Source organism: Lepisosteus platostomus, chromosome 3 (assembly GCF_059453375.1).
Source record: "Lepisosteus platostomus isolate fLepPlt1 chromosome 3, fLepPlt1.hap1, whole genome shotgun sequence".
NCBI lineage: Eukaryota > Metazoa > Chordata > Actinopteri > Semionotiformes > Lepisosteidae > Lepisosteus > Lepisosteus platostomus.
In genome coordinates, this window is record NC_142613.1 from 14,206,222 (window position 1) to 14,227,708 (window position 21,487).

Here is a 21,487-nt window from a genome sequence, read left to right on the forward strand (position 1 = left end):
TTAGAATATGGATTTACAATGTCTGCAATAACCTTTTAAAGTACTTTTAACTTTTAAGGTAACCCATACCTTGGTACTGTAATGTTCAAATAACGTCTTCAAAATCACAAGAATTCAAAAAGATAAATCTCAGATCATATTACTGTATGTCTGTATCTTCCTTTGAATTCTGAAGCAGTCACTAAGCAGTTACAAATAAAAATGTTTCAAAATGAAAATGAAAAAAGACTGTATATTTTAATGTTAAACAGCATTTTATGCAAATAATGCAGTGCCAGTATATTTTTCTGTGGATTCTGTATTCTGTCTTCGCATAAAGACCATAAAAGAAAAGTTAAACGTCATTACATAGTTGTTATGTAAAAGTTTTTTTTTTACATTTCCTGTGTCATCAGATATGCAGTTCCTCATTTTAGTTGAAACGCTCTCTATACCAGGAGCATCACCCCCAAATGACTCTCTGCGGAATCACAATGCTTCTTATTTTGTTTTTTACACAGAGTGAGTACATCATTATGTTTTGTCTGTATTGATTTTTTACAAAGTATGAATTTACAAATTTTAATTTTACAAATCAAGGATTGCATATTGCTAGTTAGTATTTAACAAGTATTTTCTTCTGTTTTCTTAAAGCTGTGGCCAATGTTGAAGTGAGACCAGATTATTCAGGTACAAAAAAATCGGTTATTGTTTCTATGTAAACTAAATATTTAACTAAAGATTTATGAGATTCATAGTCAAACCATAAATGATTGAGCTCAAAATTGAAGTCAAAAGTCATTGTATGGTAATTTTAGATATTTAGATAAGGAGGACATCACCTTTTAAATTGATTAAGAGTATTTGTTTTAATGGACTAAGAGTGTCAATGTTTTTTACAACAGGGTGATTTTCAAAGCCTTTTACTCACAATGAGTTTTTTCCCCCATTTTCTGGAAGCAAGTTTCTGCAAAACTTAAAAATCCAGTTTTGCATCTAGTGGGTGATGGTGTTACTAAGGAAACTCAGATTTGTAAGTGGAAAAGGTGCATAAATTATGCACCAAATCCAAATATTTTGGAAAGCCATGAGACAAGTATCTACATTAATAAAAATAAATCATTCTTTCAATGCCCAAATGTTATATGCATTTAGTTTTATTTTAAATCCATTACATATACAGTACATTAGTAATGCATGAGAAAATATTATGGTAATGAAACAGTTAATGACATTTTATCTGAACTTTAATCAAACTTTGCATTACAGCTGTTTGTAGACAGTGCCTTATAGTTTAAAGAAAGCCTTGTGAACATTAAGACAAATATTAATTACATATTGAACTCCTCCCGTCCTTAACTTTGGAATAGGATTACATTAAATTATTGGTTCCTAACTTAATTACAGAAATCACTTTGCTCCTTCTGTCATGAGATTATTAATGAATAAATGAGAACATTTACCTTTTACACAGGAATTAATTTGCAAACACCCTTACTCAAGAGCTGTGAAAACTCATCAGTGTAGCTTAACACACAGAGACTTATTGCTTCAGAATAAAATTTGCTTGTCATTTAATAACATTTAATGAATTGTCAAAGTATAAATAAAAGAACCTGGGAAATAATTATGTGTAACTATGGAAAATTATGAATTGATATTTAAACAGAGATGGGTAGTTTTATGGACTATTCATTACTAAACATTGGCTAAAATACCAGTCAATATCACTGTTCCATTTTTTCCATCTTATCCTGCATCATCATTTTATAAGGCTTCTTAGTATGAGATGATTAATGAAGACTTGTACTGTATATGTTTAATGTGCAGATTAACATGCATGTCTGCTTCTTCAATCAATCAAGCCTTGCAAATATATTCGCACTCAAAAGTGTTCTACTTCGTGAAAGTTCAAAGTGATACACATCTTTCTCACTTATTTTATTTCAAACTTGAATGTTCAAATTTATAAGATAAGGGTAAGATAAGTTACTACAAGTCAGCAAAAACTACAGAGAAAAAAACTTATAAAATAAAATATAGAATATAAAAATAAAAAAAACTCACAAAATACTGAATGTTGCTTCTATAAGTATCACCTATGAATATTTGGTGACAGCACCTTTGGCAGTAATTACATAAACCTCCCAAACCTTTTCCACACATTTATAAAGGGTTTAAGTACATTTATTTAATCATGCCTTTCCCATCTTCTGCTTCATACTGCAGTAATGATTTACTATTTACTTCTTATATCAATCAGTTCTTAAATAGAGCCTTTCAATCCAGAGGATCCTTAAAAAACTACAGTAATATACAATATGCATTGCATTTAATGATGGATTTATTTTTTGTTTTGCCGACAGCTATCTTTGGAAGCATTGAGATTGATGTGGACCTCAAGCAGATCAACAAAGAGGAGCAAGTTATGATTCGTTGCGAAGCTGCAAGAGGAACATGGTGCCACTTCTACACTATGCAAAGTGAAACCCCTTTCAAATCTGTGCCTTTCAGGGAAGAGTATAAAGTCTGCTTTCTTACTGTGTCTGGGAAGGAGTTGCTGGGACAGAGAGTGAGTGGAATCAGGACCGAGGTTGTTCTGAGCTGTGCTGTTGAATTAGATACACAGGAACAAACAGCAACTTCACAACGCAGTGAGAGCATCACAGTTGAAGTGGAGGGTAAGAAATAAAGACTTATTTTCTTTATACTTATTTTCTTTTTTGTTCTTGTTCTTTCATGCATTTGTTCAGTCTTTAATGCCATTTTAAAGATCGGGTACACTACTGTATGTATTCTTTCACATTTTAGTAATGCAGAGGTAATGCCATTTGAAACTTTGGGTACAGTATACATGGACAGTCTAGGGAAAACATCATAATTTTGTCAAAATGTTATTCTCTGTATTTCCTAAATTCATGTATATCTTTTATCCTTGAAAGAAGTATTTTATAAATCATGTCATTTAGAGTATGTGTTAGGGGTTTCAATATGCTCTCTATAAATTAAGCAGTTACAAGATGAATGGACTGCCACTGTCCTGCCCACTGTGTCTGGAGGGAGCTGCTGGGAAGGAAAAGCAAAGGGACGAGTACAGAGGTTCTTCTGGAATGTGATGTTGAATTAATGATGAAGGGAAAATGTAACCTTACAGCACAGCAAGAATATCAAAATTGAAGTTAAGGGTACGAACTAGTCTATGTACTATACAGTAGATTTCTTTCATATACTTGTAATTTGATTTTATATTTTTCTTTAATTCATATTTTAACTGCTTCAATTCAAAGTGCATAGCATTTAATTTGTCTCCTGGAGGACATTTGAACAAATACCAATTTAAGATCCTTGGATGGACAGTGGCCTTTCCACTTTGCTTATAAATCTTAATCTGATGACTTTCAACATAATTTCTTCAGGTTTGGAGAACAAGGAAGTAACATCAACAGCAGCCATCATTACTAGTGAGTGGCATTGTCTAAATCAATAAATATCTCTTCATGCTTCGGCTGCGAAGCCCTCTTCAGGTGTGGACCTGAAGTACAGTATATCACATCTGAAGGCTTCACAGCTGAAATGTTGTGTTTTCTTTCTTCTCTTTTCAGCATGGAATAAGCATATTACTTGTTCCTTTGCAGACTATGCATGCTGATTTCCCACCTGAAATATCTCTTTATATTCAATATGTAAGATAGAGATTTTATGAGATATGACCTCTTAAATGTCTACTTCTCATCAATGTACTATATTTTATCTTTATTACTTTGCCATCTGACGGTCTGTGCATCCAGAATCATGTGTGTTCCTGGTTAAATATATTGACTAGTTCTTATGAGATTCATCTGCCCAGTGGAATTGTCTGATAGATTTTTTGCTGTTACTGTACCTTCCAGTAAAACTCCAAGACATTTTGTCTCTTGGAGGTGTTTTGTCTTTTAGGAATATTGCATATCTTTATATACTATGCATACCTGTATGCTTATTAAATCTGGATTATTGCTTTACAAGGCAAAACACAGTGATAGTTGGATTTGACTCTGTTGTGTACATCTCCTTGTCTTTTAATCTTTGTTGATAGTAGTACTCATGTAGGCCTCCCCAGTCCTGGCAATGGAGGGCCGGTGAAGGTCTGTAGGTTTTCATTGTAGTATTGTAGATATTAGTCTATATTTATTTAAATTCTCCAGAATTATTCAAGATTACCAATCATCAATTATAGGAATGGGTGTGTTGTGATGAAAAAAGTTCAGCATCAACTGCTTCTACACAGAGACTCGTAGAAATGCTCTCAAAATCTTCTACAAACACACTGTATTGAATGAATTTTCAATGCAGTTTGCTGGTAGTGGCAATACTAAGAAAACTTACTAGACAGCTCTTCTTAAACAGGTACCAGGTTATTTCCTTGGTACCAATGTCAGTTCATCTCCTCTTTCATTTGTATTATTGATATATACATTTTTATTCGTGTGCAGAAATTTAAATAATTTATATTTGAGTTGAAATCTAAGCAAAGCAAACTAAAATAATGTATTGTAGTATTACTTAAATAAATTGTAAATAATCTTTTTTGTTTGAAGATGCTACTGGTTCAGAGGTTTCTATTTCTGGAGCAGCTGGACCTGGTGAGTTACAGTCTAGGATAAATAAAATATGAAGTAAGTTATTGAGAAAGAATATTGTGTTTATAGAATGACCTTGGTGATAAGTGGGTCTATGACAATTACTCTTCACCACCATTATAACAAGGTGGCAATCTGAAGCCTTAAGCTTTCTGCCAAACTACTATCTAGACATGTTGTAAGTTTCTAGTCGATGTCAGGGACAGACTTTAATTTTTGGTTTGATATCTGACCTGAAAAACGTGGTTTAATTGCCATAGGAATTAAGCAAATATAAAATGATCAAATTGTGTGCTCTCGTTTGTTTTGCTTTGATAATGAGACAAGGAAAAACAATGTTAATTTCTTGCAATATGTACTAACAGTGCCTTGCTAATATATTCACACTCAATGGTGTTCCACAAGTTCAAAATGATAGACACACATCTTATTTTATTAAAAACCTGAATACTCAAATTTATGGTAAGTTAAGTTACTACAAGTCAGCAAAAACTACAGAGAAAAAAATATATTTAAAAAAAACTAATGAAATACTGTACTAAATGTTGCTTTTATAAATATTGTGACCTATGAATATTTGGTAGAAGCATCTTTAGCAGTAATTACATAAACCTGCCAAACCCTTTTCTGCACATTTACCTTGCTTCATACTGTGGTAATTTACTATTTACTTTTTCCTTTCTATTTTTTGCTTTGAATTTGTTTTGAAGTATCAAACTGTGCAAGGGTTGAACATCATACAGTACAATGAAGACCTTATTTCTACAAAACAAAATTTGTAAATTTAATTCACACTCTACTGTCAGTTATTGAAGTGTAACAGTTCATTTGCACCCATTCATTTGGAGTTAAAAAAATATGTCTGGCTTTGGTTTTCATTTAATTAATTTAATTTCTTTTTTTCTTCAGGAGACTCTAAAAAAAAAAACATTTGGGTAGCTGTCTGTGTTGTGCTCTTTCTGATGGCAGCAGTAATTCTGGCTTTTCTTTACTTCAGATGCAGTACGTTAGTCTTTTTTAACATTACCTTTGTATATAACTTTTGTATTTACAAAAAAGTATAATAATAACTTACTGGATGAAGGCTCCACAGCTGAAACATTGTGTTTCTCTTCTGCTCTTCTTCTTCTCAGACAGAGCTTTATATTTTAATGTATGTAAATTTTCCTCTGAAAAACCAATATACTGTACAGTGTTCTACATACAATTCTAACATACTAACTATTGTAAATATTTAAAGAATTAGTATTTAAATGCTAGAAATAATAGAAGAAATGGGATATTAGAAGTGTTTCAAATTAATGAATGTATTCAATCAAAAAGCAAAACAAATGTCAGCTGAACGCTTTTTCTCAAACAGTGTCATTTCTTTTCAGGGCAAAACAAAAAGAACAGGGAAAGGTCAGTCTACCTTTTATTCTTCCTACGTTTACTTAGCCAAAATCCATGTTTTCAAATTATGCTAAATGATAACTTACAAAACTGATGGTTGGCAAAAAATTGTTTTTTCCTAATGACTATCAATTACAGTTTTTAAATAATAATTTTGAAAAAATATTTGCACAATCAACCGCTCTGAAGCTAACACATGATTTAGTTAACCTATTTCCATAAATTTATGTATTCCATAAATACATAAATATTGATTCCATAAATACAGTTTTGAAATCTTTCCTCCTGTAGGCATTTGCAAAATAGAACAATGGATTCTGATACTGGCATCTGTAAGTATGTTTGAAAACTGAAAACTTGTCATTGTAGGAGTGTGTGTGTTTGTTCCGTTTTAATGTCAAACCCGCTGTATTAATCAGACTTCCAATTAATTAATTATTTTTTTGTCTTTTTGTTTCCGACAGATGCCAACATTCATATACAGCATACTAATAAACTTCATTACTAAGATGCACTTGCTGTTATATGTGTTTTGCTTACTTTTTAAAATGTTTATAATAAATGTGTGTGAAATAAATTTTTTAAATATACTAGAACAACAGAATTGTCTTGGCTGATTCTGTACTGAATATTATTTGTATTGATGTCAAGGATGTTTTAAGTCTGTGTGGTGCACACAGACTTAAAACATCCTTGACATCAATAAAAATCTTAAACAGGGTGAAAACTCTATAGTAGTCAAGACTGAATTGGGCTTTTGGTGTTTAATATCATCTATTGAACTGTATTACTTTTATTCAGTGGTACATCCAAGAACATGTTAATGTTATTTATACAAAAACAGAAGACTTTATTAGTTTCCTCACAGAAAGAAGAATCAAATGTGGCAATCAAAAATGGCAATCAGATGGTTCAGATATTAAATTGGTGTTTTGCAACAATAAATACAGTAGTACAAATGAGCTTGGGTAAGAAAAAACATCAAAAGAAGTGCAAAGCAGGCTTTACATCATACAGTATGTCAGTGGACTGAGTCTTTTCGTTAGTAGCCCCTTGTCTTTGGAATATCCTTCATGTCCATATTAAAAAATCACCATCTCTGTTGAGGTTTTTAAATCTCGCTTCAAAACTTACTTGTTTTAGAAGATCTGCTTACTTTACATTTTTAGATGTATTATATATTTATGTAAAGTGCCTTAAGAATGCTCTGATTTGAAAGGCACATTGGAAGAATAAAATGAATTGATTGACAACTTAAAATAAATTCTACACATACATTTACAAAACTATAAGTATTAAAATATAGTTTCTATATATACTGATGGAAAAAAGAAACACATTTTCTGGAATGAGGATAATATAGTTATAGCTTATGTTTTTCACAAAAAGTTGCCAATTTTATTTTAAGCTCTCTGACCAGCATTACAGCTTGTGCAGTGAGGCATTGCAACTTGCCAATCACATGAGATCTGAGAGATCGTTTCAGATCTGCCACCCGTACTACTGCTGAAACTGCCGGCAGATACAATGCCGCATCAGTGACAGGACAGTGAGGCTCCATGCTGCTGGCCTTAGAGCAAGGCGACCTGTTAGAGGCCCTCTGCTCTCACCTCCTAGATGTCACAATGGCTTGGGCCAGACAGAGGCTGCAATGGACTCAGCAGTGGCATCAGGTCCTCTTCACGGATGAATCACTCTTCAGCCTGTTCCACGCAAAAGGGAGGGCCAGAGTGTGGAGGAGGAGGAGGTGTTGCGTTTTTTTTCCATCAGTATATTTACAATACATACTTTTATGTCATTTTCTGCCTTGCTGATGGTACACTTTATTTATATCCATTTATACAGAACCTCTGGTATTGACTGCAAGATTGCAATCTGTTCTCCAGAGGAGTCTACCAAGTAAAGGTGCTAATTTGTATTGAAGTTTCAGCTATGTGTTAGTAATATGTTAATTTGGGTATATCTAAACATAGTCTGGTCTGGACTATATATATATACAGATCTGTTGCAGTTGACTGAACAATCCCGTTCTTGGTTCAGCTTTGCTTCACCTTGGTCAGCACCCTGTAAAACTAGTGTTCATTATTTATTTAACCAAATGAGTCAGTTGAGACTGATTTAGAATGACCGTTTGGCAAAGAGGTTGACTCCAGTGTTGTACAGTGAAAGAAAGAAACGAACAATCAGTAAACTGAACAACAAAACAGGATGTGGCAGTGTAGGGCAGAAACAAAGTTAATATGGAACTGAAAGCACCCTCGCATATGAAGGTTTCTAGTTTTAGCTCACTCTGCAAATTGGAGCTGTCACTGACAGTGGCAAATTAAAATGATTTGTGACTGGAGATCACTGTTGCTGTTTGTAGGTTAATTCTGTTAAAGTACTACATCTTAAATTGTAGGGCGGTAGAGAGAATAAATTGTTGAAACAGGAAATTATTTTCCCAATTAGAGATCTGTAAATTAATTGAAACCAGTGAAGCATTTGTCTAGTGGTGCAAAGTGCAAAGATGGCCAATCTGTCAAAAGAATAAAGGCCATAATAATAAGTGCAATACAGGGCAACGGTAATAAAACTAATGACAGAGTATTAATTTTACTATTAATGGTTTTAACGGCCAGGTGCAAAATGGACAGGCTTTGAACTTGTGTAGATGTCACAGGCCTCTTCTGCTTAGCTTGGATGTTAGACGGATGTTAGACGACACCAATAACATTTAAGGGCGGAGCGGTGGCTCTGTGGCTAAGGATCTGCGCCTGTGACTGGAAGGTTGCTGGTTCAAATCCTGTGGCTGGCAGAGGAATCCTACTCCATTGAGCCCCTGAGCAAGGCCCTTAACCCTAACTGCTCCAGGGGCACCGTACAATGGCAGACCCTGCGCTCTGACCCCAAGCTTCTCTCCCTGTCTCTGTCTGTGTCTCCATGGAGAAAAGCTGGGGTATGCAAAAAGATGCATTCCTAATGCAAGAAATTGTATAGGGCTATTAAAGAAACTATTATTATAAAAAGAATTTTAACTTACAGCACAGGGGTTTCTGAATTTCAAAAAAGCCCAAGCTAAGATGGTAAATCCTACACACATATCACATACTGAGCTAACAAAGCTTTAAATGAACAATAAAGACTGGACATCAGCAAGGAACTAGCCAATCAGCCTTCTTAGAGCTCTGTCACAGAAGTGCTGGACCTGAACACGGAGTTAGCCTTTTATTGCTGAAACCCCTCCCACTTTTTACAATCAATTCATGAAGGTCAAGCTACTGTATGGAATAGCCAATCCAGAAGTCTCTTATTTCCAACCACACCTCAGATTCCCAGCAGTGAAATCACAACACATAGTCTAATATCAATTTTAGATGGAAAATATTTAGAAAAATGATTGCATAGGACTGTAGACTCATCTACAGTGTTCTTAGCTGAATCTGAGAGAAGGAAATTTCCAGTAAAAGGTCTTCTAGGATTACGTCCTTTCTTTGAATAACAGATCAGTGCATATTTACTGTATTGTCTACTGTACATGAACAATTTTCATGTCTTTAGGAAAAAATAATTTTAAAAATAATAAAAAGTTCCCCAGTGAATACAGATATGAATAACTCTTATTTTAAACTGAACAAGAAAGTGTATTCTTACTACACTGGGATTATGTGTTTAACTATTAGTTGTATCACAGACAAATAACATAAGTTTGCAAACTGGAGTGGCACATATTGAGGTTCACTTATTGAATAAAATAATATTTTGTCTATATGCTTGGCAGAGCAAAAGACAACCAAAAAGAACAGAGAAAGATGTGAGTTGGTCAAAGGAAGTGTGTGGGGTTTATTAACCCAGAAGTTCAGATCATTATTAATATCACTTTGAGAACAATGCAATACAGTGGCAAGTAAGTTAGCTGTGCTGCCTGACAGCTGCTGGGTTTGAAGGCCTGCTGTGTGGAGTTTGCATGTTCTCCTTACTTTCATGTGAACAGGATGCACTGGCTTCCTCATATTGTCCCATGTTCCCTTTTTGCATGTCTACAGAACTGGTGACCAGGTAACTGTTGTCTCCAAATGGTGCCCTGCAAGAGGCTGGAGTCTTGTTCATTATGTATCCCCATCTTAGTGTCGGCTGGTAGGCTAAGAAATCCTGAAGATGATTTTTAATTAAACAGGGTACTAGTTTAGGTAAAGAGCAACTATGTTCCATCGAAATCCAACAGCAAACACTCCAAAACATTCATGCCACAATTAGCTTTCGCATGTGTCCTACATTGACATGTCATAAGGTTAATTTTATATTTAGGTTATATTTCCTAAGGTGATTATGAAATACCTTGCAGTTATTTAATAGTTAAAAGGTAAACACAGCCAAAGTTCTGATGCACATATTCACTCATTTTGAGTTCACTTCTTTTTTTACAGCAATATGAGAACTACAGCAACCTCATCCCCTACACCCCTTCCTCCACCCAAGGTTGGCCTTTGAACAGAGAAGGGATGCACTGGGTACCTTAATGGGAAGGGCTAACTTAAACAGCAAGGCCAAACCCCAGTAATGCAACTGAAAACTTGCTTTTAATATCTTTTCACAAGTGTTTTCCCATTAGTCATGTTATTTCATACACAAATGCAGACTCATAAGAATATTTGATGAAGTATATGATGTATCAATTACTAATAATCCATATACTGTACTGTATGTATAAAATACAGCATTTCTGTTCAGATGCAAATAAATAAAAATAGAATTTTCAAGTTTGCATTTTGCTTGCTGCAATGCCTGTAATTTCCAAAAAGAGAAACTGTCCAGCCATCACACCTCCCTGGTAATGGAAACAGTGAACCTAGAAACTCAGACTAATTTCATAGTCTCATAATATGAGGGAAATTTTATTTCCATGCTTTACCATTTCAAAAAAAGGAAAAAAACACTACTTCCCTAGAGTGTTGTTATGAATTCATTCAAAATATTGTAAAATGCACAGTGGTACTAACATGAAAAATCCCTTATTTTTAGAGCTGAATTTGCAAACTCTGTAAATTATAGAAAGTAAAGGATTAAAGAACTGTGATTTAGACTGTATCTAAATCTGCGATAAAGCATCAAGGTAAAATACATTTTTCAACAATCTTTCTACTGTATTTTGTAACTTTACTAAGATAAACTAACTTTATTTTACTAAGTAAACTAAAACAAATGTTGACAGTGTAGTATATTAGCAAAAACATTCATTTCTAAACATTTATTTTCTTTGTTCAATTACACTTAGATGTTGTTTTTTTTGTAACAGTTAATGTACTTACAGTGTGTTGAAAGGCTTCAGATCAGGCATCGAAGTTTTAAGATATTTTCAGTGAACAATGATGATCTACTGTATGTGCGAGGACCAAAGACGACATTTTGAAAAAGTCTCTGTGAAAGTAATAAAGGATGTGAAGGATGTGTATTTGTAAAGTAAGAGAAACGTTGAAAAATCTCCAATAAAAAACATGATTTAATGTTTAGAAATGTGGGACTATTTGTGGAATTATTTGAAAACATAAGGAGTTGAATACAGAATCAATATTAATCACTATTAATATTGTTATGTTTAAGGATAAAAGTTTAATTATGCTGAACTAAAGTACTTAAATACAGTACGTTGCTTTTTTTCTAATTTCTAAATTGTGGTTTATTCTTCTTCAAGTTATTTAGGTTTGATAAAAAAAGACCAAGTGAGACTATTTAAACATCATCACAAAGCCATACCTTTTTTGTTTCCTGTATCGATGTGAAGTTCCACATGTCAAGTTCTAGATCTTTTAAAAAGTCCAAACATCACAAGCTTAGACCCTGAAGAATCAAAATGCTTTTCACATCATTTCTTACCATGTGTGAGTAAAATTTAATGAGATTTTTTTGCATTAATTTATTTTCAAGCATTCTATAATTTTGGGATTGCTACAAGTAAATATGCTGTTCTGTTTCATTTAGTTATAGCTGGGTTTGAAACTGGACCAAGTTGTGCAGGTAGGCTATTAATTTGATTAGTTATTAATTTATTTTTTTTAGATGTAAATATGTATGAACACAGTTTGTAGTTAAAAGACAATACAGACAATTCTTCAAAATGTTGAATAGAATTCCAAAAAAAGTTGTACGGTCACAGTACTTTAAGACTCCTGTAGAAGTAATGAATATTGACACACACACTTACAGTATGTGCTGTATATGCAAAATATATGTTAAAGAAATAGAATTTTCTGTAACGTAAGGAAAAAATATGAACATAAATGTGTTTATTTTTCTACTAAACTTTTATTTTGTTAAAAAATACTTTAAAATGTAGTGAAAGGTCAGGTGCACAGAAGAGAACATCATCAAATGTTTTCTTTACTTAATAACAGATATTTTTGTTCAATTTCACTATCGATTGATGAAATCCTGAAGTTGAGATCTCCTTTCTTTTCTTCACATATTGTCTTTGTGTGCCTGAACTCTATCAGGGTTCCATGAATAACATGACAGATGATAAAACATTTTTGTTTTCAACAGTTTCACTCTCACAGCCCATTCTTGAGGTGCAACCAGAATCTATCAATTTGCTGGAAAGTGTCTACATTCGCTGTGAAGCTAAGAGGGGAACACAGTGCCACCTTTACACTGATCAGAGCCCAGTTCCTTTGAGATCAGCACCATACAAGTATCAAACCTGTCAGTTCTCTATAACTGGGAGAGACCTACTGGGAAAGACAGCTGTTCAGGATAAAACTGAAGTGCTTCTTAGTTGTGCTGTTGAGCTGATGATGGATGGGCAAGCAGTTACCTCAGAGCAGAGTGAAATAAAAAAAATAGAGGTTGTTGGTAAGTCATCTTCATTGATATTTCTAAAATGACACTGTAAAGTGTTTGGTTAGAATTATTCTTTCATCAACTACTGTTTTTACATGGAGCTGTGCTCTTATTTTTTAGGTGAAAAAGTCTTAGTATTAATTGTTATGTATAATTGCATTCCTCTAATGTAATCTAGATATAAAAATGGTGTCTCCTGTTATATAATGTTTCTTAGTGTTTACGAAAGACATATTACAGTGTTATGTTGCTCCACTCCGTAAAGTACTGAAAATTGTGCTTTAGACTGTACCGTTCATGAAACATGAATAATTGCAGGCCTCAAATGTAACCTGGACAAATGGTTATACAGAATCATGCATCTTGTTATATCATGAAACTGTATATAATATTTATGAAGGATGCATGACAGTGTAATGTAGCTTGTCTAAAGTAAAGGATTAAAGAATTGTGATTTAGACTGTATCTATTATAAAAATAAGGGTTATTAATGAGACAAATTTCATATAATTTACCAGCACTTAGCGTTGGAAAGGTTCATATTCAAGTAGAGCGCAAGCACATTGATGAAGAGGACTATGTTAAACTTCGCTGCGGAGCTGAGAGAGGAACACGCTGCTACTTCTACATTGATCAGAATCCAAACCATATCAGATCTGAGACCTTCAGGGAAGAGTATAAAGTGTGTGTCCTCAGGGTTTCTGGGAAGGAACTGCAGGAAGAGAAAGGTACTGGGATCAGTACAGAGGTCAGTCTGAGCTGTGCTGTTGAGCTTGAAAGTGAGGGGCAAATGATTACTTCATCTCACAGTGAGAAGATCAGAATCAAGGTGGAGGGTAAGTGCAGCCAAATTAATTCCTTCTTAATTTATTTTTGCTTATATAATGTATACATCAGATAATACAGGTATAAATAGGAAGTAATATGGCAATATTATCTTAATTTAAAACAGGGAAAGATGTAGTAATCCATTTTTAATGATGACCATAATCTTTCCAAAGGGAAAGTACATTTTTCTGAATGGTAGATTATATTCATTACCTAATATATTATATACATTACTCATTAAATTAGAAATAAAGAAATAAAGCATATGTATTAATCCAAAAATTCAAAAGTACTAATTATGTTTACATATTACATATTACATTACATTTCCATGTAATTTTGCCTCTGACCAGGCTTCAGCAGCTGATTAGAAACTACTGATAAGGTCTCCTGCCTGAATTGCTGTATTTTTTCAGTTAATTAATTACTCCAGAAACTTCTGGATAAATCTGATAAACAGCTCTGAACAGTTGAGCAAAGTTTTGCCAATCAATTTCCAATTGTAACTAATGTTGAAAATCACAGAAATACATAGTGATTGGATAATGATTCTTCCCACTCAAGCAAGTGACATTGTTTAAAATCACGTTTTCTTTCTCCTTTCCTCCCTTTTTATTTCTTATCCTGATTAATGAGATACATCCATTTTTATTCCCGCAGCCAAGTTTGGACGTCTTAGAATTGATATGGATCTGAAACGTATCAACGCAGACCAGAACACTACAATTCGTTGTGAAGCTGAGAGAGGAACACATTGCCATTTCTACACTGATGAGAGCGAAGCTCCTTTCAAATCAGTGCCATTCAGGGAGCAGTATAAAGTCTGTTTCCTCACTCTGTCTGGGAAGGAGCAGCTGGGACAGAGAGGGACTGGGAACAGAACTGAGGTTGTTCTGAGTTGTGCTGTTGAACTAGGTACACTGGGACAAACATCAACTTCACAACGCAGTAAGAGCATCACAGTTGAGGTAGAAGGTAAGAAACAGAGCAGTATATTCTTTTTCTTACATATACTAAGCATGCACTGTACAATTCATATTCAATAGATGAAAGAAATGTAAAAGATTATGAAGAATTTAAACTGGAATTTTTCTTTAAATACCAGCAGTGGTTCAAACACATACCATAACATGTCTTCCGGGCAAGAGACACTAGTGAAAAGAGAAGAAATTTGACTGTTACTACTGTACATTCATGAGTCACAGATTTCAGTGAAGAGTAATGGAGAACCTTCTGCTCTCTAAGGCTTCCCAGCTCACTGTGTTTCCAAACTTTTCAGAATCACTACTGCTCTGCATTTCCCATACTACAGATTTTTCTTTTTATTCCTGTATTTTTGTCTAATTTTCCCAGCAAATATGTACTATCTATTCATAACTTGTCATCATTAATGAATTGTGAACAGAATTGTTAGAACAGAATCATTAAAAATATGACACATTTCTCAGATTTGGAGAAAAATGGTGTACTTGCAACAGGAACCACAAGCACTACTGGGTATGGTTAAAATTAATATAGGAAAAAGTAAAGGTTTATTCCATGCTGAAAAGAGAAGAAAGCAAACACAACGTTTCAGCTGTGGAGCCTTCTTCAGGTGTGAGCTCATGGAATAAAATAATGGAATAAACCTATTAATTGTTCCTTTGCAGCTCACGCATGTTGATGCAGATACCCACCTAAAATTAATATATTGATCAATACATTACATAGACATACCGTAGTTTGAACTGAGTATGAGACACAATCGTATGTTCAAAAACAAAATGATATTTTACTATTAGAATCTACACAACCAATCATGCCCCCTCTTAAAAGTCACAATCACTTTACATCAGGAGTACAGGGAATTGCAAATGCTGGCTCGGTTGTTAGGGTTAGAAAGACAGGTCAAATTTTTGTCAGTTGATTAGTTCTGGGGATGCAAGCAGGCAAAGACTGGTGAGTAGAGACAGAGTCTCCCAAACCATTAGAAGTGGAAAAGGATTAACCATTTGGAGACGGATCCAAGAGTATATATCCTGTTATTAAAGAACAAGAATGAGTCAGATGCCAATCTTGTACCAGACATATGATGGCGAAAGGTTGGATAGCTGTTGGAACTGAGCTTTTTGGGAGACAGAAGGAAATGGTCTTAACCTGCAAACCCACTCTAGCTAAAACCTACAACTACAGACTAGCTAAGCTAGACTGCTATTGCTCTGTAGTAAGGTAAATAAATTTAAATATTTACATATATATAGCTTTCAACAAAAATCATAGGTAAAAGAAAGTACATAGTAGGTTAGTATCAAAAACTGCAAATGTCTTTCTTTTTACTTCAAGGTCTTCCTAAGTCAAATATCACTGATACTGAGCCAAATGGGCCTGGTGAGTTTGCATTCTTCAAAAAGAGGTTGGAGTAATCTTCTGTGGAGTTCAGTGAAAGAGGGGGGAAACCAAGCTGTGGTATTTAATGGTTCCCTGACCCAGAGCTTCATTACTTTGTAAATGTTAATCTAATCAATTTGTTCTTGCAGTTTATTTTCAACTACAGTATGTAACAATAATACCACCACACATCACAGAAAACAAAATAACCAGCTTGTTGAAATAAATGACCAGACAGGCTCTACTGTATATGAAACCTCAAAATTGACAAAAATATTTATATATGAGAGCATGTGATGTATTGTATGTACACACTGTTTTTTTTCTATCCTGATGCTTTACAGTATGTAAGTTGTAATTCTGGTTTCCTTTTAATGAATTCGGTCTTTCCATGTCTTCAGGACAACTTTCTAAGACTTTTGTCTGGGTAGCGGCTGGAGAATTAGTTTCCCTGATGGCAACACCAGTCTTGAGCTGTCTTTATTTCAAGCACAGTGAGTATGCCTTTCTTACATTAGCAGTATGCAAGGACTTCTCACGCCACAGTTTCAGCTCACCTTTAAGTTGTTTTTTGTTGAATTTGTATTTTATTATACAGGTGTCATTTTTCTCAAAAGGATTGAATTAATTTTAATTAATATTATCCAGTGTCACTTTTCCTTAATTATTAAAATCCATTTTCTAATTTGTGTATACAGTATATACGGAATTATTTTGGTAATATAATTAAGAATATAAAAAAAAACATGAAACAAACAAAAAATCAATTATGCTATATAGGATACTTATCACAATTCCAATATTTGTCTTTAATTTAATCACTCATGTTATGTTTAATCAATTAATTTGGTCACTGATGAAGAAAACTGCATTAACTATGTCTACAGGAATGAAATTTGATTGTGCTGTTATTTTTTGCTCAAATTGAAAACAAAGAATGATACAAAGATACAGAGAGAAATAGTCAGCTTCTTTAAGCCTTGTATACGTGTTCTTGCAAAACAAAAATGTGTAAATATACTGGTTTAGGAAATTAAACTCCATTTTATGACAATGGCCTCCACATTAAACCTTCAATGTTTTGATACATTCTTTTATAAAAGATTCAAATTTTGATTAAATTGGTAGAATCAAAGAATGTATTTATCTTTAAGAAATATATTGTGCATTAAAACAAGATTATGATAAGCTATTCTAGTATTTTAAAAGAAAAACAAATGCATAACTAACAATGAAAATCTCCACTGTGTTTTTGTGTTGCTGTTCATTTCCACAGAAGCTGCAGTACAGAGGGACATTTGAGCTTTACATCTCTCTGAAATTAATTAAATTGTCACAGAAAGGAGTCCAATTAGATATCCCAGTATACCACAGTGCACATACTGTGAAAATGCAGAGATTCAACAAACTAAGAAAGTATTATTGGCAGACTTTCTCTCCTGAATCATAGAATAAAGGATATTAAATGTTCAAGAAACTCAAGTAACCACCAGTTAATTTTCTTCATTAACCCAAAAAGCAATTTCCACTTGGACAGCACCTACAGAAGAACTGGAGGAGTGGTGTTTCCTCCCATGACAGTACTGCAATATTGTGACTGACTGACTCAAACCCACCCGACTCCAACAGTATATGATTACCAAACCTTAAAGACTCACAGTCGAAACAGCACAATGACACTTCTCAGTGATTTCTGGACTCTCAAACTCAACCTGGACAACATGGTAACATGCCTTTACTGGCTGAAACCCTGGAGCGACTCTGATTGATAAACATTTTAAAAGAACAGAGAAATACAGCAATTTTCTTATCTGTTAAACTAATGCCTTGCTGTTAAATAGTTTGGTTTCTCATGTTCATTCCTCTAGACGGTAATGTATAAATAATGTCATTTATTCTTTAATTAGCTCTGAGGCCAATTTATGTTTTTCTCTCATTTTTTATCATTTAAAATTGTGATGGAGTTGTGTGATTCTCCTGGAAAATGTACTTATTATCTTGTACAATAAAAGTATTCGTAAAATATTTAATATCTCATGCACTTTAATAGACTGAGCCTATAATGTACAGTATGCCATACAGTATATGACTCTCTAGAGGCATCAACCATATCATCCCAGCACCTGACTTACTTTAGCAACTGGTCTGGTACCTCACAGCTTTCTTAGGAATGTAGATCAGGAAAGAGCTGCCATCTTGCCAAACCTTTTATCCTCACACACTGAAAACAGAAATGTTAAACAATCTGAAATGCCAGGTGGTTCATTCTGATGAATCAGACGCTTTCGGATAAAACAGGATTACTTTCTTCGGTTTGGAAAAGAACTTGCCAATTTAAATGTTTTTTTTGGTTCTAAGGCATGTGTATTTTGTTTTGAGGAATACAACAAAATTGTACATATAAATGCTTTTTATGAGACACTTAAAAAGGAGAAACACAATAGCAACAGAAAAGCAAACCTAACATGCAGTAAAGTTATACCTTATTTCAGTCTGCTAGCACAACAGCTCTGTAAAGTAGTAAAGGATGTGGTCTACAGAACTTTACTTTCACATCATTGCTAAATGGATAAGAGATGATTGTTGTTCTTTTTTCTGTTAATGATAAGTAAAGTTTTTTTCTGTGTTGTTTAGAGAAATGTATAGGTACTCTACCCATTACTGAGCATCATATTCAACCCCCATTTACACATTTTAACAATACACACACCCAGATATATACACCCCAATAAATAAGGATTTAAAAATTGTTTATTTTGCTCCACCACATTTCCCCAAAACATCTGCCTGGTTTCCTCGGGGATACTGACATTTACTGTACATGGGCTAGGATTCTGATTGGGAAAAGTAGAGGTGCAGGCGCATGCACAAAGTGTCTGCATGCAACTGTGGTGTTTTATAAAATAACCACTCAATACAGCTAGAATACAGCCACCAATACAGCTAAAAAGGAAATCCGAGCTCCAAGTACAACATCCTTAATGTGTATCGGAATACATGGATGTTAAGCGAGAATTATTTCCCAAAAGAAATAATGGAAATAGGATTAATGGGGACCTTGAGTGCGTTAATATTCCTCTGAGACTCATGTGTGACACATTTCTTCATAAGAATCAAAGTAGTTCAACATGATTAGGGACTAGGAGATGACAACGCATCTCAACATTTATAATCACATTTTTTAATATAAACAGAATGCTGTAATGATCAGTTAAGGTGAGCACTAATATAACCTTATTTTAAATGTTTTAGAATTTTTTTAGAATTTAAAACTTTTGATAATGAATGATTTTAATACAGTAATAATATATGCCTTTATATAATACACACTGTAGCAATGGTTTTGTGTGATGCTTTTAAATTTTATGAATTTATGTTCATAGTCTGTAATTTACCATTGTTTATTAGTGCAATGAGTGCAAGTGGTATGTGGAATTTGTTCTTTAGCTAACTGGTTTAATTTAAACAGCTAGCTATATTTCAATAGATGTAATTAGTTTAATTATATAGTTTAATTAAAATGTATACCCATTTTGAATTAAAACCTACAACTGCCTCAGCTAATCAGTAGAGTTGTGTAGAGAGTTTAGGATAATTAATGTAATGCAAAGTGCAGGTCTAAACTTCTGCAGATCAGTTATAGTATGTGATATTTTTACCTTGCATTTTCAGATGTCATCCACTTTCATTTACAAATCTTTCCCCTTCTGTGGAAGAAATTTACTAATCCCATTGCTAAAACTGCCAGGCTAACAACCACCATCTCACAAAAACTCTCAGTTTACACGGAAATGGAATTTCACTATACACCATGACTTGATAAAGTCTCCCTAACTGTACATTTTGTACTCTAACAAATGTAAGAGCAAACTCACAAGTATCTCAATAAGTCTGTTGATAAGACCCCAGTGGGCAAAAGACGTATAATATACGTCTATTAAACACATACCTTAGACGTCTAAATGTGGTCCGCAATTCGTCTAGAATGAAATTCTAATATACGTCTATTGTTATACGTCAATTATACGTCTATGATTAGATGTTCATTATACGTAAATGGTTGGAGTTCTATTATACGGATAAATTTACAAGACTATTATACATATATGGTAGGAGTTCCGGATAACTTTAGAGGACTATTATACAGATGCAGCCATTCAAAGTGAGCGGTACAGACACGTACCGCAGGTGCGTGATTGGTTGACCGACAGGGGCACTCGTGGTCCGTTGGTCTGTCGTAGAAAGACTTACTGTAAACGTCTTTACTGTGCCCGTTGTAGATATTGAATTTTACCACTGAAGGGAAATCTTAGTAGCTGAGCATAAAAAGAATAGGAGCATACTGTAACGCGTGTGAAGGCCATAAACGATATTAATTTTGGAACGTAAACATACAGTATATAGCTGGTCTTGGTACTTTAAAGAAAAAAAGTACACACCAGTATTCCATTTCTCCCTAAACATTGTAAGCTTCGAAGTCTTTAACTAACGTGATACCGGAGTCAACAAGCATACTTTTAGAATTTGATTAAAAGGGAATATAATATGGAATCGCGTATCTAAAGAATTTAATAACGGTATGATTATATCCGTGTACTGCGGCAGGGCTGTGTAGGGCTGTTTCGCCTGCCTGATCATGCAAGCTGTCTTGTAGCCTACTGGTCTAGGTGCGTGACTACCAACTGGCAGATTGTGTGTTCGAATCCAGCTGGTGCTGGACTTTTCTTTTAACAAACATTTCTTCGAAAAAATAGGTAAGCGATATTATGGACAATCAATTGACTTTTATATTTCAAAATATCGCAACATGATCAATATTTGCGATATTTTGAACATATCTTCCCTTCTGACAGCGGTTCCTGCTTCTATTGTGTGTGTGTGTGGAACAGTAAATTTTTATAGAGAAATGGAGGCTGGACAGTATGCGTTACAATATAAACATTTATATTGATTTAAATCGTGTTCTGATTTAAATCGCAAACGCGTGTTTAATTATGTGTTTTTTAATCATAATCAGGCTAATGCATTTCTACATTTTCTGTATGAACCAGCTTAGAGGTTCATACAGAAAGACAGCTTGTGTTTAAATTGAGTGTAAGGTAATTTATGCTTCTAAAGTCATGGTCAGTATTATTGTACTGTGCTGTACTGTGTCACATTATTTTATAGCGTTTTTATTGCGTTATTAAATCCGGTGGCGCTGTGTTAGTTTCCTGACTCACATTATTTAAACTGCGACACTGATCATTCATCTCTAAATAAACTTTATTTTATATAGCGTTTTAAGCGAATAGGTAATTAGATTGCTCATAAACCTAATCACTTTTTCTACATAAACACAGCGTGATTGCTCTCTGAAAATGCTTTTCCTTTATTTTTAAAGTAGGCTCAGATTTCAACTATAGATCGTATTATTATAAACTTTCTTGGAAAAATGTATTTTATGTAAACCATGTTTGCTATTAATTCATTTAGGGCTAAAATAC

At 33.9% G+C, this 21,487-nt stretch overlaps 2 protein-coding genes across 7 annotated transcripts in view; both read left to right on the forward strand.

Annotated features, from left to right (window-relative positions):
- The first annotated feature begins 380 nt into the window (after positions 1–380).
- LOC148674502 (uncharacterized) lies at positions 381–6,504 on the forward strand. 5 transcript variants are annotated; one of them, XM_088624691.1, is made up of 9 exons: positions 381–501; positions 634–669; positions 2,346–2,660; positions 3,396–3,440; positions 4,557–4,601; positions 5,508–5,600; positions 5,975–5,999; positions 6,282–6,322; positions 6,455–6,504. In XM_088624691.1, the coding sequence occupies exons 1-9, from the start codon at positions 453–455 to the stop codon at positions 6,496–6,498; spliced, it is 693 nt and encodes a 230-aa protein (XP_088480817.1). In that variant the 5' UTR covers positions 381–452; the 3' UTR covers positions 6,499–6,504. The 5 variants fall into 5 exon arrangements, with proteins under 5 accessions (XP_088480817.1, XP_088480815.1, XP_088480816.1 ...); XM_088624689.1 differs by having other exon boundaries at positions 5,975–5,998; positions 6,263–6,322; XM_088624690.1 differs by having other exon boundaries at positions 5,511–5,600; positions 5,975–5,998; positions 6,263–6,322.
- A 4,735-nt stretch (positions 6,505–11,239) lies between these two features.
- The window catches only part of LOC148674503 (uncharacterized), a 30,746-nt gene continuing 20,498 nt past the window's right edge, over positions 11,240–21,487 (forward strand). Inside the window, exons 1-8 of one of the 2 annotated variants that reach the window (XM_088624642.1) lie at positions 11,240–11,848; positions 11,949–11,984; positions 12,510–12,818; positions 13,325–13,642; positions 14,295–14,609; positions 15,957–16,001; positions 16,403–16,495; positions 17,278–18,560. In XM_088624642.1, coding sequence (XP_088480768.1) covers positions 11,821–11,848; positions 11,949–11,984; positions 12,510–12,818; positions 13,325–13,642; positions 14,295–14,609; positions 15,957–16,001; positions 16,403–16,495; positions 17,278–17,303 — 1,170 coding nt within the window. In that variant the 5' untranslated portion in view covers positions 11,240–11,820 and the 3' untranslated portion in view covers positions 17,304–18,560. Of the gene's footprint in view, positions 11,849–11,948; positions 11,985–12,509; positions 12,819–13,324; positions 13,643–14,294; positions 14,610–15,956; positions 16,002–16,402; positions 16,496–17,277 lie in introns of those variants that run through there. The other variant, XM_088624643.1, reaches the window with a different exon arrangement.

Bases quoted from the DNA above. Each gene is read 5' to 3' on its own strand.
- LOC148674502 (XM_088624689.1), top strand. From the start codon at position 453: ATGACTCTCTGCGGAATCACAATGCTTCTTATTTTGTTTTTTACACAG. The intron at 670-2,345 runs GTACAAAAAAAT...TTTTGCCGACAG, and splicing joins AGTGAGACCAGATTATTCAG to CTATCTTTGGAAGCATTGAG. The intron at 2,661-3,395 runs GTAAGAAATAAA...TAATTTCTTCAG, and splicing joins CATCACAGTTGAAGTGGAGG to GTTTGGAGAACAAGGAAGTA.